Source organism: Coffea arabica, chromosome 1e (assembly GCF_036785885.1).
Source record: "Coffea arabica cultivar ET-39 chromosome 1e, Coffea Arabica ET-39 HiFi, whole genome shotgun sequence".
NCBI classification, from domain to species: Eukaryota; Viridiplantae; Streptophyta; class Magnoliopsida; order Gentianales; family Rubiaceae; genus Coffea; species Coffea arabica.
Window position 1 is genome coordinate 5439303 of NC_092311.1, and position 18669 is coordinate 5457971.

The 18669-nt window shown below is 35.8% G+C and overlaps 2 protein-coding genes across 2 annotated transcripts; both read left to right on the top strand.

The window, feature by feature from the left end:
• Positions 1 to 339: 339 nt before the first annotated feature.
• On the top strand, positions 340 to 1283 carry LOC113698580 (uncharacterized). Its single transcript, XM_027218453.2, has one exon. The coding sequence runs from the start codon at positions 340 to 342 to the stop codon at positions 1201 to 1203; it is 864 nt and encodes a 287-aa protein (XP_027074254.1). The 3' UTR covers positions 1204 to 1283.
• An 11240-nt stretch (positions 1284 to 12523) lies between these two features.
• Positions 12524 to 16620, top strand: LOC113698589 (putative disease resistance protein RGA4). The gene is made up of 2 exons (XM_027218463.2): positions 12524 to 16109; positions 16343 to 16620. Exon 1 carries the CDS (start codon positions 12605 to 12607, stop codon positions 16067 to 16069), a length of 3465 nt encoding a protein of 1154 aa, XP_027074264.1. The 5' UTR covers positions 12524 to 12604; the 3' UTR covers positions 16070 to 16109; positions 16343 to 16620.
• Positions 16621 to 18669: the final 2049 nt, after the last annotated feature.

Sequence of the window (18669 nt, forward strand, 5' to 3'; positions counted from 1 at the left end):
TGATGCTTTAAGTTTTTAAATTAAACAACCAGCACGAGTGCAAGATCGGCTTAGAACTAGAGCTGGTGATACAAACGGTGGATGCATTGATAATCTATTGCCAATTTGGATCTCAGTGCTGGATGCATCTTCTGAGATCCGACATCAATTAGACAGAACAAAGGACAAATGGAAAAGTTAATAAAGCCATTACAACTAGACAAAGAGAGGATGAGATTCCTTTTGTTTTCTTTATGACCAATATATGCAAATGGAGAGGCACTCTGATTCCAACATCTTCACAGGCTTCTTAGGCTTAACATTCCCATCAAATAGTTGCATTCTAGTTCAGGGGAAAAAATGGCAACCTCTATTCCAAATCCAAAATTCTCTAGCCATTCTCGTTCAATCAGTTTGCCTTCTTCATCTCATCCACTTATTGTTACTGCTGAGGAACATCTGCAAAAATTGAAGTCATCAGAAGGGGCATCCTCAACTTCACATTCATTGGCATGCCAAAAATTGGATGGCCTCAAGAACTTGTACGAGTGTCTGGACGATGTGCTTCAGCTCCCTTTGAGTCAACAAGCTCTCTCAAATGAAAGACTTGGAACATGGGAAGAAGAGGTCTTGGATGGATCTCTTAGGCTTTTGGACATTTGTGGGGCACTAAGAGACATCTATTTACAGACAAAGGAAAGTGTGCAGGAACTTCAATCATCTCTACGGAGGAAAAGAAGTGGAAATTTGGACAATGAAGTCTGCTCATATATGATCTGCAAAAAGAACTTGAATAAAATGATAAGCAAATGCTGCAAGGAATTGAAGAAAGCAGAGAAGAACTGCAACTTGGCAGTGGTAAACAAAGATTGCGCCGTGCTTAACCTGATCAAAGAAGTTCAAGTTGTTAGTCTTCCAGTGTTGGAGTCTGTTCTATCTTTCCTTTCTGGATCAAAGGCAGGGTCACATCCAAGAGGTTGGTTCTTGGTCTCAAAGTTATTACAGCAAAAGAGAGCATCACAGGGAGGAGACTCCAGCACTGCTGCAATTGAGCAAATAGAAATTCAGTTGCATCTCTTGAACAAAAATAAGTCAAACAAGGATGTACTTGAAAAACTTGAGGGAGTGGACTCGAGCATTGAAGAATTAGCAGAGGTGCTTGAAATTGTGTTCAGGCTTTTGCTTAAAACCAGAGTTTCCCTTCTCAACATTGTCAACCACTAGTTTAGGTCACAATCAGAATGGCTTCTCAAAAACCATGCACCTCAATTTTGTTTACGTTAACCTTTGTACAAGTGTATATATATACACACATCTCAGAAATGATTACAGTACTGAAACTGTTTATCTAATTTGGGCGTCTTTGTTCCTTGCCTGTCCATTGATCTTTGCACTTAGCTTTCCAGAAATTAATTCCAGGGCCAATCAAAAAAAAATCTCACACATAGCTTTTCAATATTACTTAAATTTTTGCATGAGTATTCTTTTCAATATTACTAAAATCATTAGTGAAACAGTTTAAAATCTTCAAATATAGTTCCAAATGTCAAAATAGTCAGTCTGCTTGAAAGTACCATGGCCATGAGAATAGGCATCAAATAAACTCTAAAATTAGAAAATTTGAATGAGATAAAAAGGCTACATCTCAATGCTTTTCTGGCCGAGAATAAGAAACATTCTCTCCCATTCTCTCTCTCTCTCTCTCTCTCTCCCCCCTATTGTTTAAGGTCAAACTATCCTGACTGACAGGAATTGGTGCTATTGATCCATCAAGCTCAAACTGGCGTTGCCGAACAGATTTATAACCTAAATCCTGTATCCATATATCTCGGCTGATATTTGTCAAAATTTTCATAACATACAGAAAAATGCATCATAAAGATGCATCTATTTAAGTCGTTCTTAATTATGAATTGTTGACATTATTTTCGTACCAGGTGGAGGAGCTGACATTTAAGGGGAAATTTTTTGCTAAAACAGAACTTGAAAATGGGAAAACTTGTCAAACTTTCCAACTTTGTCCGGGGCATATTTTGCTGGGACTGTGCTGCAGTGCCGACAAATCACCTCATGAAATACTAAAATAATGCTAGTTACCGGTAGTCGTCTAACTTACTCATCTTTAGGACAATTTTGGTCCATTAGCATTTTTTTTATTCTATTAAAATAATGATTATAAATCCTGTGTAAGTTTTATAGCTAAAATGGTAAGTTTGTGCACTAAACTAGTAACTTTAATCATTCATCAATTTTACCATTTTATTTGTAAAATTTACCATTTTTTAACAAAAACTTACCATATTTGAATTAAACTTACTAATTATAATTATTGTAACTTTCTTAAGTAAAATAGTAAGTTTGTGAAATCAAGTAGTAGGTTTGAACAATTCACCAAATTCACTATTTTATTAATAAAACTTACCTTTTTACAACAAAAACTTACAATTATTTGACTTAAACTTACATGAGAGTTTTTAGAATAAAATAATAAATTTTTGTAATAAAGTAGTAAGTCTGAACAATTCGCCAAATTTACCATTTTATTAATAAAAGTTGCCATTTTTTGACAAAAACTTACTATTATTTGAATTAAACTTACAGATTCAAACTATGATAAGTTCCTCGAATAGAATGGTAAGTTTGTGCAATAAAGTAGTAAGTTTGAACAATTCACCAAATTTACCATTTTATTAATATAAGTTGCCATATTTTGACAAAAACTTACTATAATTTGAATTAAACTTACAAATTCAACCTATGATAAGTTTCTCGAGTAAAATGGTAAGTTTGTGCAATAAAGTAGTAAGTTTGAACAATTCGCCAAATTTATCATTTTATTAGTAAAAGTTGCCATTTTTTTAACAAAAACTTACTATAATTTGAATTAAACTTACTGATCCCAACTATGGTAAGTTTCTTGAGTAAAATGGTAAGTTTGTCCAATAAAGTAGTAAGGTTGTTCCAATCACCAAATTTTCTATTTTATTAGTAAAACATACCACTTTTGGACAAAAACTTACTATTATTTGAATTAAATTTACTGATTCTAACTTTTGATAACTTTGTATAGTAAAATAACAACTTTGGATCATCCGTTAAATTTATCATTTTGTTTGGAAATCAAATAAAATTTATGTATTTTATTACCCAAACTTATCATTTATCTAGAAATACTTACTACTAGTGATAAATGCACAATCGATGTATGTGAAATAAAAAATACATAATATTTATTGTGAATGAATTTTATATAAAAATTTTTATTGTTAAAGCAAATTCTAATTTTTAAATTATTTTCACAAAATGATTGTTGTGTTTGTAGTTATTGCTTAGAAGTGTTTATGTTGAATAAAATATGCTTAAATATTTAAATTGATGCTCATGGGTAGTTATCTTGACAATATTTATCCAGGTAGTTAAAGTTTCTATAAGGACAAAAATGAAAGTACACAAAGTAACAACCAAATGTTTATACAAAACTCCCTCCTCTCCCTTTATATATAGTATAGATGATCATCAGTTTACTTAGTATTATATCCATGAAATTTTTAAGAGTGTGGAAGATTTTGTTCAAGGCCACAAAATAAGATTATCATCATGAGCACCATTTCTAGTTGTACGAAGGATTAATCTATATTGTAGTACTTGGGACTACATTAAAAAGAAAAAAGAAAAATCGTTCAAAACGTTCCTTATATTTTACAAAATGACTTTTTTCATTCCTCACTTTTAAAAGTATATTTTTACATCTCTTACAAATTCACATTGGTCAAATTTGGACCCTATCTAGGTTTTCGACTAGTATTTCGTTGGAATCCACCACGTGCCTTGCACGTGATCATTTTTGAAGGGCAAAATTATCAAATCAAAATTTACATAATCCGATCCTTAGTCCCTCAAATTTCACAAAATGAATTTTTTTGTCCCTCATATTTCACAAAATGAATTGTTTCGTCCCTCACATTTCACAAAATAAATTTTTTCATCCCTCATTGATCATGTGTACGAATAACTTTTTTTTAAACTCATGTATATATCTATTTGATTGTACTTGAATAATACGAATAGCATGTAATATATCTCTATTTAATTTTGCCTGAGCGTACTATTTCAATGAAATTAAATAGATACATACAGGATTTAAAAAATTTGTTAGTTTTTCACTCATGCTCATTTCCTTTTACTCGAAAATTGAAAATAAAGAAAACATTTAATTTTTAATATTATCAAGTGTTTATATCGAATTAAATTTGGATAGAAAAATAAACAAAAGAAAAGTATGACAAAAAAAATAAGTGATTGACACTTTCAAATTTTAAAACAATCACAAGGTAAGAAATTCAATTATTGGTGTTAAAGGTGGCGAGTAAAAATTTCAGATTTAAATAGATTCACATGGTAAAATAATATATATATATATATATATATATATGGATTTCAAACAAAATTATTAGATTTAAATCCATGTATATATCTATTGAATAGTATATACAATTACAATCAGTCTGTTTAGGTGAAATCAAATAGAGATATATTACATGCTATTCGTACTGTTCGAGTGAAATTAAATAGATATATACATAAATTTTTAAAAAAAACTATTTGTACACATGGTCAATGAGGGATGAAAAAATTCATTTTGTGAAATGTAAGGGATTAAAAAATTTATTTTGTAAAATATGAGAGATGAAATAATTCAATTTGTGAAATGTAAGGGACTATAGATCGGATTATATAAATTTTAATTTGATAATTTTCCCCCTAAAAAATGATCACATGTGAGGACCCGTAAATTTCCCTAATTTTATATTATTTATTTTATTTCCTCGCCTGCATTTCTCTTCATTATACCCCACTATTTCGATTTTTCCAGAGATTTTATAAGTGAATAGAGTTTTTAAAACATTTTTCTAGTATAAGTTAGTTCATGAGATTTTAGGAGTGTATATTAGACGTGGGACCCGCTAGTGCGGTAAGTGCGATAAAATTCGGCCAATTAGGTTAAGTTTTGTATACAGGGATTAATTTACTAGGTGTTAAGGGATAATTAGAGGTTGCTTAGATGGTTAATCTTGGAGAGACAAAAGGATAAGTTTAAACCTTAAAGGTGCTAGGTGTCGTGCTACGGTTGGTTCTTGGACTTTGACCACTATTCATTAACTTTACTAAATATCAAAAATTGACCCAAAATCATCTTCATTTCCTTCTCTTTTGGCCGAGCATCTTGGAGAGAAAAAGAAAGAAAGCTTCCAACTTGTTTCTTCATTTCTTGCTTGAATCTTGCAAACCAACCGTTTAAATTCCAAATCCCTCCATAAAAGTAAGTTGGTAAGCTAGTTTAAGGCCTTTAGTGGAGCCATTTGTGAAGAACAAGCTCTAGCTATCTAGTTTCTTGGAGTTGCCAAGGTGAGTAGTCAAGATATCTTCCCTTTCATGATAATAATGATCAATTAAGGGTTTTTAGTGGTGAAGCATGTCATTTTGTGGATTATTTCATAAGTTATGGTTGAGTTGTCTAATTTTCCTATTTATTGAGGTTTTTTCTGTTTTAATATATAAATTATTGTTTAGTCATGGATTGATGGTTTGTTATGGTGCGAAATGGAGTTTGTATAGGTTAGTTACGATTGTTTGCAGAAAATTTCGGTTTTGTGCGGAAATTCCAGTTTTAGGGTTCCGATTTGCCCTGTTTTGCCCGGTTCTGTTTGACTAGGTTAAAGGCCGAATTAGACTTAGTACAAAACATGAAAGTTGTAGGAAATGATGTTTTATAGCTGACTGTAAAATTTCAGCTCGATCGGAGTACTGTAGCATGTGAAATGATGGAAATACCCTTGACTGCCCATAAGCCCTATTTTCGGGGACAGTTTTCTGTCTTCGTGGAGATTTCAATTTTTGACTCTGAAAATGCATGATTTAGCTTTGGAGGTCTTCATAAGAAATGTAGGTATATGTCTTGGCTTTGAAACGCCATAAGATACACTCAATCGGACTTCGGTAGCCTGAGTTATTGTCGTTTAAACATAGTGCGATTGACTAGTCTGATTGTGAGATGCTGGTTCTGTAATTTGACATTTTGACCTAGATACACTATGAACTGGACTAAGTGGTCTTCATCAAAGTTGTAGGCCTTTATTTTAGCTTCGAAAGGGTATAAATTTCACCCCAATCCGATAAGCGTAGCTTCAGTTGTGTCTGTTCCGCTAAGAGACATCAAACCTGCTATTTAGCTTTTGTCTTTAAAACTTGATTTCTAGTGGCATTCCTAGACTTGCTTTGTATTTGGATGAATTTGAGCCTAGTTGAAGGGTTATTGTATTGAGATTTCTTATGTGTTGAATTGGACTGACTTGAGGAAAAACAATGAAGCCATAAATGGCTGGAATATAGCAAAATGCAGAGGGCATGCTGCCCAAAATTTTAGGGCTGCGTGATTCCTTCAAGTTGAGTTGATCTTAGTAAAAATGAAGGGTTTTGAGGGTTGTTTGTAACCCTAGGACCAACTGTTATCTCTTTACTCAAAAGTCATATTTTTTTTCTTCTGTACTAGTACTTAACCTGGAAAGGCGTACGACATGTAGTCGAGCCTCTTTTATGCATTCTATTTACTGGGTTTGTGGATGTGCGAACTATAATTGTTTTATCTTGATTATTTTAGGGTTTCTTGGTGATTAAAGCCACTTTGGGTAAAAAACTTTTGAAATATCTGCACTGGAACCGGTGACTGTACCACTCCCCTCATTTGCTGCTTAACTTGGTTTCTGCTCCTGCAATCTGCGATTTAAATGACTGCACTTTCTATTTATTCTGTTTGAGACGAGGGTGTACTTTATCACACTCGTTTTCTTGTCTGTCTGTATGCCTATTTGCTGTGTATAATCTGTTATCTGTATCTGAGTCTGTTCGGATGTCGTTTGGAGGCTGGTATCCAACGACCTTTCTGTGACCTCTGAGCTCAACACCTGTGACTAGTTACTCAAGTCGGGCCGACAAAGGTCTGGTCGATTAGATAACGAACCACGGTAGTGTGTTCTGGGAATCTTTGGGTATTGAGACTCTTGATTCCGGTATACTCGAGTATTACCATTACTGTTCCTGTTCGGCGTTCGGACCCGGTAGGGGTATGTTTGGTGGACGAAAATTGGTGTAAAGTGGAGTCTACGGATATGTTGGTTCTATTTACGTTGACGGAGAGTCAACGAGTTTGGATCAAGTACTGCAAATGGAAATTTGGCTCCTGAGAGCCACCTGTATCCTTTCCCTTTGAATCACTGTGTCTAACTGCTTTCCTTTGTATCTGGTATATGTATCTGATTGGTTAAACGTGAAAGACCATGATTTTACCCCTATATGTTTGGTACCTCATTGAGCATAAGCTCACCCCTTTCTGTTACCTTTGTTTTTCTTACAGGGGACAAACTTGAAAATCACGGTTTTGGAAGAAAAGGGTCAAGCTAGTATATATGTCATGTTGTTAAACTCTTTTGAAAACGAAACCCTAATTGTATTTTGTATAGTATGAATATCTCGGATTGCATTGTATGTTAATTTGTTCAAAACTCCAATGTAAATATATGTATAAGTGTTTAACTTTGTCTATTAAATGTATTCCGTTGAGACTATGATTTTGGTTTGGTAAGCATGTTCTCACCTTAGTAGTTTCCGATTGTTCGTTTCTTTGAGTCCTATCGCGCGTACTAGATTGGGTTTGCGTGAATCGACTCCGTAGTCCTGGCGAGAGTTGGGCAGGCGGTCCGCCAAACCCTTTGGTTCGCCTTAGGGTGAGGTGGGGCTGTCACATCACATGTAAGGCACGTGATGAATTCTGGTAAAAAATTAGTCAGAAACCTAGGTAGAGACTAAATTTGACTAATGTGAATTTGTAAGGGACGTAAAAATATACTTTTAAAAGTGAGGGACGAAAAAAGTCATTTTACAAAATGTAAGGGACGCTTTGAATGATTTTCTCTAAAAAAATCATTTTCACTAATTTTCACTAATATTCTTTTAAAAGAATATTTGACATTTTTTGGGTAAAATTAGTGAAATAATTGGTAACTTTCATTGCAAAAATGGTAACTTGTTGCAATAAAATGTAATTTTCATCGGATATCAAAGCTTACTATTTTTATGGCTAAATTTGCCAATTTTATGGTCCTATTTATTACTTTACTTGCTTACCTTACTTTTCAAGTTCACGGAACTTGAAAACCTAAATGACTGGTAACAAAATGGTCGCTAAAAGTACTAGTCTAGACTGTGGGGTTTGCTTACAATCAGTTTTTTCAGTATTTTATTATTAAATATTTACAAGTGAAGTCACGATAAATCACCACAGCATTTTATAATTGCTTTAACCAACTCAAACTAATAAAAGAAGAATGCGAAGATCCTCTTGTATAGGTGATTGGTAGAGTTCCGTTGCAATTTTAGTACTTTGCTGGTTGCAAATCTCCATCTCAAATCTCAACTACAATTTCTATGTTGTATGTTGTAATTCACCACTCCCGTCCTGGAAAAATTCAATGAGTTTCAGAAGCCATCATCTTCATTGCAAAATGCAAAACATGCTGCCCAACTACGCTCTGCCATAAGTTGGAAAGGAATCAGGAAAAGAACAAGTCATTCTTTTTCTTATTTTGTGTCTGTTTTTGAAATTATAGACAGCCAAACAATTGTATTGAAAAAATAACTATTGCACACTTCATTTTAGCCAATAAGAAACAGCAAAATTCCTGTATCACCACCAAAAGAAAAAAAATTTTCCATCAAAAACTGCTGAGGCTGCCCACGCACCCTAAGCATGGTTAGGGAACAACGTATTGAAAGGAAAATCGAGCGAGGAAAAGAAAGGAACAAGTCCGTAGCCTTTCTTTGACACGTGTCCATCTTATAGTCGGTAGTCACGTACTGTAGTCTTAGTCAACAAGAAAATGGCGAAAAATTCATTAAATATAGTCTGCAAAAGACTGCTTTTTACCTGTTTTAATCATCTGGTAAGAATCTCCGCTTGAATTGTTATTTTTAGAAGTTTTCCTAAAAAAAATATTACCGTGATTTGATGCATTTGTAAAAAATACTATAAGAATACTGTAGAAAAACAGTAAAAAAAAGCTCAAACTTTTCCTGTTTTAGCAAGTCCCTCTTCTTACATGCGAGGGAAGCAAGAGATGATGTTTTGAAAAACACGTGACATTGCTAGAAGCTCATAAAAATCAAGTTCTTACTCACATTCAAATTCCTTGCAAGAAAGAATTATAGTTTAACCTAGTTTCAAAATCAACCTATCAAGAACTTAGATTCAAATTCTAAAGTTTGAGCATAAATTGGGATCAGTTTGCAAGAAATATATAGACTCCAAGATTACCAATATCAATAATTTGTTCTTCATTTTGTTAGAAAACATACTCATTCATCCCAAGTAGTTCATCTTGAGATCTGTTTGTATTGGTTATTTTTTCAAAAACAAGTTTTTCAAATACAATGTTACAGTAATACACAATAACTGACAAAATATCTCATCCACATAATATATCAAATATTTCAAAAAACTTTTATAGTAAAAATTTTCATATGCACTGTTACAGTAAAATTTTTTAAAAACACTCCAAAAAACAGCTAATCCAAACGGAGTTGCTTTTGACATATATTCAATAATTGAAATTTGATATTTTAAGCAGAATAAATCAACTAAAATGTTAGGAGTTCACGTCCCCTGTCGCAGGAAACTAATTTCCCTGCCCTCCCAAGTTTAATTAAAAGGGAATCACATTACACCATATCAATTTTGACTGATGCTGCCCAGTAGCACAATCACTGAAGAAGTTTAGCTAAAACTCAAGGCTTAAAGCTAATTTCAGTCAAAAAAAGGAAAAAGAAAAGGATAAAGAATGAGAAAACAAATTACACAAGTAAAAGGTAAATCAAGCACACATAAATGATTCGAAACAACAAATCATAAAATCTCGAAGAGAAAGCACAAATTTTGAAAAAAAAAAAGACAAAGAAAGCCTAATCACCAAAAATCTCACTTGTAGCTCAAAAATTACAATCAAGAAGAAGCACTTCAAATACGATGCTGTCGTGAACAAACAAACATCAATTGTCGTATTCACAGAAATTGGTTGATTAGAGACACCCCAATCACCAAATTCGGGGAAGAAAAAAGACACCATGAGAATAATGAGGAATTACCATTCTCTAAGCTGAGACGACTAAAGAGTAGTAGTAAATTTCATCGAGTGCATGATAAAGAAATACGAGTGTAGAGACCGTTGGCGCTCGACTTCTTTTCTTCACAATTCAGAGAGGAGTGAGTGGGTGACTCAGTCGTGATTGTGAAGGAATGAATTGCTTTGGAGAAAGAGTTTGCGATAGGTTAGAAATGATAATGGATTTCAAAGGACGCCAGTAGTGGACGGAAATGAAATTCCTTGATTAGGCCTATACTCAAAGACGTCCAAAATGTGGGTGAATTTTATATCCTTCCCTTGCAAAAAATAACTATGGCTGTCTTTAAATATTAAAACATTATTCAATTTTGCTTGTTTTCTCTGATTATGGTTTACGCGACATGGATTGACCTTACGGATGTTGATCCTACGGAAGATATAAATATTGTTGTCTTTCACGGTATGAACATCAACCTGTTTTCCCAAAAAAAAAAAAAAGGCAAAACTCATTTTGCTTGAGGCCAAATTGACTGTGGCAGCATGCCATATCCTGGCCTTCTGGCCTCGTTGTAACATACTGTAAGCGTCAACCTGTCTATAGTTAGCAAATATGTTGTTTGTCCATAGATCAATAAATCTTTCCCAAAATACGGAAGTTGATTGTTGTATTTTTTTATTTGGGACTTTAGCTGTAACTCACTGCATGCATTTTTCTCTTGACATCTGGGTTAATTCTCTTGATCCGTTAATCTTATGTAAGCACTTAGAAGTTTTTTTAGAGCATGCTAATTGATGCTTAAAAGACAAAGTTGAAACTCTCTCTCTCTCTTACAAAAAAAACATCTACCTTCTAGTGGGAAATTCAGTGATATCTTCTTCCATAAACTTAAAAATTAAGGAAACTTTAGTTTCTGGTTTTCAGTTTATTTAACACCGTAAGTGTTAAATTTTCAATCCTATCATTACAATTCTATGATTTTATATCACAAAATTGCAAACTCCGGTCTCAATGCTGGTAGGATTGCTAATGTAGAATGTTATTTGGAGCATTAGACTCTTGCGATTTATGTGTACGTTTTAAGAAATAGAATGTTTTGATACTTGTAGTCCAGGAATAGACCTAATTCCATATTTGTGGAGCTTATCTTGAGCTCATGTTGTGTTGCGGATGGAAATTTCCATACGATTTTGTGCATCTAGTTGATAATTGAATGTTGGCAAACAAGATGAACAACATCCGTTGGCTAAATATCTTCTTACAGTGCATGGCTAATCGATTGTGGATCTTCCTGTTAGCGCACATCAGGTCTTTTGAGATCCATGTATGCCCTGGTTACCCTGGACGAAGACTGCATTTCTCCGATATGGTTACCTGTCAGCAGACAATCCTGCAGCAGTGAGAAAAGAAGTTGCAAAGCTTTGCGGGGAACTGAGACCGCAGGCACTTTCGTTGGTTGGATCCATTGGCATTCCTGATGCGTTCTTGAGCCCTATAGATCTCAATTGCATGGAGACAAACTGTTGGTCCTCTGTTCAACCCTAGCTTCTTGTATGTGATAATATTTGCATGTACTGCAAGAAAAATCGAAACATCTCCGACTCATAGTGTCTGCCAACAAGTTCACAGTCGTTATATAAGCTCTTGTAATCTAATTATTTGAATTATTCATCGTGTATTGTGTATATTATATTTGCAACATTCAGTTGACTCTGTTGTTTAACATTCGTTAATTGCCATTTTTAGTCAAAGTGTCTTTAGATATTGACATTGTCAAATTATACAACCAAATGCTGTTGTGATGCGTCCACGGGAATTTATATTCTTGTTCTTTTCTTGATTCTCTCATCAAGCTGAATTATTTTCATCAATTCAGTAGTGGGAATAATTCGATTTCCAGGCCCTCTACATTATTACAATACAATATTCATGGATGATGTATTGGTGGAGGCCACAATTTGGACGTATGGTTAGGCATTAGCATATAGTGCATTATCTTCTCTGATAACTGGAGCCCAGGCTTGGACACACTTAATAATAGTTATTGACCATTATGAGGTTGAAATTTCAATGTTGTGCAAAACTTTCCATCCCTTTTCTTTAATTTTTCATGCCCTTAGTCTGGAAGTCTCACTCATTCCTTCTTTAAGTTACCACATTGCATCCGAGACTTTTATACTATTCTAATTATTGTTATCATAAGTACTATTTTTGCTTTAACATGTGAAGTCCCAACCAAAAGCCAAGGGAAAAAACAAAAAAATGTACTGCTAGATTATAATAATTCTTTCAGTGGAGTCTAGGAAATTTCGTTTTGGAAAAAAATAAAAGATAGGTAATGGATTCAGTGCTTTGTAACTCCAGCTGTTGAATGTTGAGCATCTCTTGCTGCAAAAAATAGTCCAACTATTCAACCAAAGCATTTTACCTTCATCTGTTAAGAGTTTCACAGAAGATGCCTGAAGCTGTACTTAGTTTTGTTATTGTAATCTTGAATAAGATACTTCCACTAGCTGCCCACGAGGTCAGCCGGGTATGGGGTGTCAAGAAAGACCTTGAGAAGCTTGCTGAGGAAGTACAGATGATGGAAGCTTTGATTCTTGATGCTGAAGGCAAGCAATCAACAAGCAAAGCCGTGCAGCTTTGGCTGAAAAGGCTCCAGTCCATAGCACGTGATGCGGAGATCGTGTTAGATGACTTCGGATATGAAGTTCTGCGGCAGAAGGTTGAGAATCGGAAGCGCGACAAGGTACGCAACTTCTTTTCTTCCTCAAATCCTATTTCCTTTCGTCTAGAGATGGCTAACAAGATCAAGAATGTTAGCGCATCTCTAGAGGAAGCATACAGACGTGCAAATCAAATAGGGCTTCATCCAGTTCAACTACCCATGACATCTGCTGATCACAAAGAGGATCGGTGGACTGATCCTTTTGTGGAAGAGTCAGAAATGGTGGGAAGGGAAGTTGAGGTATCTCAAGTTGTAAGCATGTTAATTAGCTCAGACTATAAGAAGGATTTACCTGTCATCTCAATAGTTGGGATGGGTGGCCAGGGTAAAACAACCCTTGCACAGCTGGTGCTAAAAAATGACAGTGTAGTGAAACATTTTGATGAAACAATATGGGTTTGTGTGTCTGATGATTTCAAAGTGGAAAGGCTGTTGAATGAGATGCTACAATCCCTCGAGGGAAAAAGTGCTGACACAATAAACAGGGAAACATTGGTGAAGGAGCTTCAAGATAATCTGAAAGGAAAACGTTACTTGCTTGTGCTTGATGATATTTGGAACGAGAATCGACAGAAATGGGATGGCATGAGGAGACGTTTGTTGGCAATAGGGGGTGCTTCAGGAAGCAAAATATTGGTTACCACACGTAGTGATGAGGTAGCCTCAGCAATGCAAACATCTGGTTTGCATCATCTAGACATCCTCTCAGATGATCATAGCTGGATGTTGTTTGAAAAACTAGCTTTTACAGATGGTGGTGCAAGAAAGACTCAAAATCTGGTGGACATTGGCAAAAGGATACTGAAAAAGTGTGGCGGTGTGCCATTAGCTATCAAAGTGATTGGGGGTTTGTTGTATTCCAAAAAGGATGCCTCGGAATGGTTGAAGCTTGAGAAGAGTGAAATATGGAATGAGTCGGCCAATAATGAAGGTGGAGTCATTTCTGTCCTGATGCTGAGTTGCGAAAACTTACCTTCATTGTCAGTGAAACAATGCTTTGCAAGTTGTTCCATTTTCCCGAAGGACACTGACATGGAAAAACAAAGCTTGATACAGATTTGGATGGCCCAGGGATTGATTAATGATGCCAAGGGAGGTCATTTGCAAATGGAGGATGTAGGCAGTGACTATTTCAACATATTGCTTCGGAGTTCTTTGTTGCAAGCTACTTCTGAGAATTCCATTAATGGAATCAAGCGCTGCCGGATGCACGACCTTGTGCATGATCTTTCATTGCAAGTGTCAAATAATTGTTTCTTAAATACAGAGGATGGCATGGTAGTCAGTCATGATGATGAAGTCATGCATTTGACCATTATTCTGAGTCGAGGGATGGTGTTAAAGAAGATCGAAGGGATTCCTCCAAATTTACAAACGCTTCATCTTGTGGGTCGTGGTATTGTGCTCGAAGACATATTGGAAACATCTAGATATCTTTGTGTGTTAATAGTAAACTGCCGGGATGTTGCTCATCTCCCGAATGCAGTTGGTAATATGAAACATTTAAGATATCTTGATATCTGTAAAACTCGTATCATCACTCTGCCAGATTCCATCACAAAGCTCTACAATTTGATGACCTTGAAAGTAGTTTACTTGAAAGAGATACCTAAGAAGTTTAGCAATTTAATTAACTTGAGGCATTTCGAGTTTTCCGAGTTTCTTTGGGAGACCCGATGTTTGTTCCCGGGAATTGGGCAGCTGGCTAATCTTCGGACATTGCCCCACTTCGTGGTAAGCCAAGACAAGGGATGTCAACTTGAGGAGTTGGAACACTTGCGCAACCTCCGAGACAAGTTAGAAATATTTGGACTTGAGAATGTGAGCAGCTTTGAATCAGCAGCAAAAGCAAAGTTGTCCGAAAAATCAAGCATTCAAGATTTAAGACTTTCATGGGATGACAGGAAAGAAGATTGTGATGACAACAATATCAATAGTGTCATGGAAGGTCTCCAACCTCACCCAAACTTGAAAAGTTTATCCATTAACGGTTTCAAAGGTTCAAGGTTTCCGTCGTGGATGGTGGCAAAGGATCATTTGATACTTCGGAATCTGGTACGCCTCAGGTTGGAGAAATTGGGCAAGTGTGAACAAGTACCACCACTAGGGAACTTGCCTTGTCTCGAGTCCTTAGTGATGTTCTCCTTACACAATGTGAAGCGCATTGGGGCTGAATTCTATGGTCTTGAACATCTTGATATTAATGCAAGGAGCAGCAGTTGTAGTAGCAGTAGCAGAGCGGTGAAACCAATCACTCTGTTTCCGAAACTATGGCGTTTTGAGTTGGAGGGCATGGGAAGTCTGGAGGAGTGGTCAGATGCAATGGTTCCCTCGGATTCTTCTTCATCAATTAAGGTATTCCCTAATCTCCGGGACTTGAGAATCAATAAGCTCCCCAAGTTGGCAGTTTTACCGGATATGGAGAACTTGACATCTCTTAAATCCTTACACTTAGGGGATTGCGGAAGTTTGTCTTGTATAAGGAATTTGAATAGCCTTACATCTCTTGAATCCTTAATCGTAGAAGACTGCCCTACTTTAGATGTTTCTCTGGACATGAAAAACCCCCAATCCCTACGTACTCTAACCATCTTAGGATGTGATAACTTGAATCCTTCATTGAGTAATAATCTTGAGAAGTTCACATCGCTTGAGCGGTTGTGGATCCGTTCTCATGACCCTGGTTGTTGGGCAAAGGGTCTACACCATCTAGCCAACCTCCGCGAGTTGGAACTCCATGGCTTCTCTGATGAACTTGATCATTTCCCGTGGCCAGACTCCATCACCAACGTTGCCAGCGGTGCCAAGAACGATGCTGATTCTGCAACACAACATCTCGTCTCTCTGGAGCGTCTTGAATTGTCTGGATGGCCAAAAATCTCGTCTCTCCCAGATCAAATTCAGCATCTCTCTACCTTGAGAACCTTAAAGATACGGGAGTTTGAGGGGTTGGAAGTTCTTCCAGAGTGGATAGGTAGCCTTCGGAATCTTCGAGGATTGTGGATTGCTAACTGCTCTAACCTCAGACAATTACCCTCTGCAGAAGCAATACGACACCTCACCAATTTAAATCGACTAGTTATCCACTACTGTCCTCTTTTAGCAGAGAGATGCACCAAAAGAAGTGGCGCAGAGTGGCCCAAAATTGCACATATTCCCGATATTGGTATCTATCCGTTCAACAAAGTTTGACTCGTTTCGCGTTAGGGAAACAAACCCCTCCCTCCAACCTGTAAGTCGTTAATATTTCCAATGTTTTAATCTACTTATTCGGTTTGTTTATAATTCTGCTACTCTTTTTTTCGTCTGGGGAAGGAACAAGGAAATAAAAAACACTACTGCTTCCTTAAAAATGCTACTGTATTACTGCCAAATCCTGACTCTTCCTTCAATTGCTCTTTACATTTTGCTTTCCATACATTCTTTCCTCCTCCTTATCATTCATTCTTTTTTTTTAATGGTCAGAATCAAGGCAATTTATTCATCGTCTTCCACGTTGTGAAAAGAAAATGCTCATCCATCACAAAAAAGAGGAGCAGTTTCCTCAAGCTGCCTTATAGATGCCAGATGTCTGCTGATTGTCTGATTTATTCTTGGATTTACCTGCTCTCTCCTTTGAGGTGCATTTCTGTTTCAAGCTGTAACTTATGAAGATGGACACAGAATCAGAAAAATGAAGATAGATTAAAGTAGTGATAGACTTTTTCTTTTTTTCAAATGAAAAGATTCATTACATTCTCTCTCTCTCTCTCTCTCTCTCTCTCTATATATATATATATATATATCTGTTTTTTTTGTGGGTGAAAACTGCTATTGAATTGCTAGAATAGACATGCGCATGTATTTTAAAAGAAAAATTACAAATGACTAGGAACTGAATAAAAATTTTCTTTTCAAAGTATCCAAGTATAGGTATTTCCCTTGAGCCAAAGGTGGTCTTGCCAGCGTTGAACTGCATTTCATCCTAAACAACTTATCTACTTGACCCTTTGTCAGTCATGATGGATTTCAGGGATTCTTTATATGAGAAGTTGGAAACCTTGTACAAAAGTAACAAAACATGAGTTTATTATTTTCTGCAAAGCTTAACGGTTTAACCGTTGATGCATTGCTAACTAAACCAAATAAAGTAAATATCAATCTGATTACAGTCGCTAGTATATGCAATTTTTCTGTCAGTGGAAATGGCAGACTTTTCTGTCTAAGTGCTTCACAACATACTTTTCTTCAGAAATGAGTTGAGAAAAGAAAGTTCAGAGTCATATGAAGCAGAAGCAAAAGCAATCAATGAAGCAACTCATTAAAGAGGTAACGTTTCATCTTAAAATGTGGGTTTTAACTACAGATGTTCCTGAAGCATACCAAAATAATCATTAATTTTCAAAAAATGCAATGTTAAGGTCCCAGATCTGGCTCATTGATCCTTGAGATAGCTGAGTTTGTCCATGCAAACAAACAATTTGAAATCCCTTGACTTAATTAGAAGGTCTGACTCAAAAAATGATGATTCGTTGTCTCTCTGGTTGTTTTAGCTGTTCTCACATCTAGCTTGAAAGCCTAAACTTTTTTCTGCATGTTGTATGCCAGCCCAACGCATGCAAAAGAAAATCACTACATGGTCTGCATTACTCTTAATGTGCTTGCCGTTTTCAGCAACCAAACCATAGTCAGTACGTCTCACATAACCTTTGAAGTAAAGGTGGCAGACTAGCACGGTTTTAGTTCCTTGGTTAAAAGTCTAGTCGATTTTCATCATTCTATAACTTAAAGCAGTAATTCTGCTTTTCACATGGATAACCATATGAAACAAAATGCAAAACCTACATACTATCCAATTATAGATGCTTATATCTTCAATTAGTTTCATGGATGAGCTATCTAATCATTTGAGCAAGAGATACTAAAAATGAAGCAAACTTTCTTCAAAGGATTGATGCTTGTATATTTCCATTAGTTTGAATCAGCAGTTTCTGCTGGAGGTGTAATACACTATATATAAGAGGAAGTGGTCACACAATATTTCACTTTTTAATTTGGATATGTTGTTCTAATACTCACATTCTTGGTTTTTGTCAACTTTGACTCCAATCTTTAACATTGCGTCCTTTTTAAATATCACCCAAGTGACATGCTTAGGTCTGCAATTGTCTTGAATCCAATCCCAAACTGAGATCAGGTCTACTCGAATTTGCCAAACTCGAAGAGGTCAAGTTTGAGCTTGACTTGTCACATTTTTGAGCAACTCAAGTTTGGCTTGAATTAGCTCAACAGGATAGTGAAGCTCGATGTTTAGGAAAGGAGTAAATGTGGCTTAATTTCATGAGCTTATCATCAAAGACTCAATTCATTAAGCTGTTTAAGCAGCTTGAGCTTTCTCACCAATAGTAAAGTCGAGCTGGGAAGGGCTCATGAGTTGATTGGTTTTTCTGCAGTCCTAGTCATACAGGGTAGTTGAGCTGGGGTACTAGATATTGCCTAATGGTCGTTCTTCCTTCCGTAAGATTTTTCCTTCTGTTATACTGTTGCCAGCACACAAGTTCAACTTCAAACTCACTTGTCAAATGTTGCTTACAAAAGGCAATTTGTAATTGGATAAACGCAATACATACTCTGCTTCTAAGGGTGTGGTGGCATCATCAGTCATCAGACTTCAATCTTCTGAGATGGGATCTATATTGCAAACTGTTCAATTGTTTATGGCGAGTTGCTTTGCCAGTTGATAGAAAGTAGAAACTTAGCCAGTTTTGCCATTGAACGAGGTATGAAGAATGTATACACTACTTTGACGGGGC

Coding starts and splice junctions, on each gene's coding strand:
- LOC113698589 (XM_027218463.2), top strand. CDS start 12,605: ATGCCTGAAGCTGTACTTAGTTTTGTTATTGTAATCTTGAATAAGATA.
- LOC113698580 (XM_027218453.2), top strand. CDS start 340: ATGGCAACCTCTATTCCAAATCCAAAATTCTCTAGCCATTCTCGTTCA.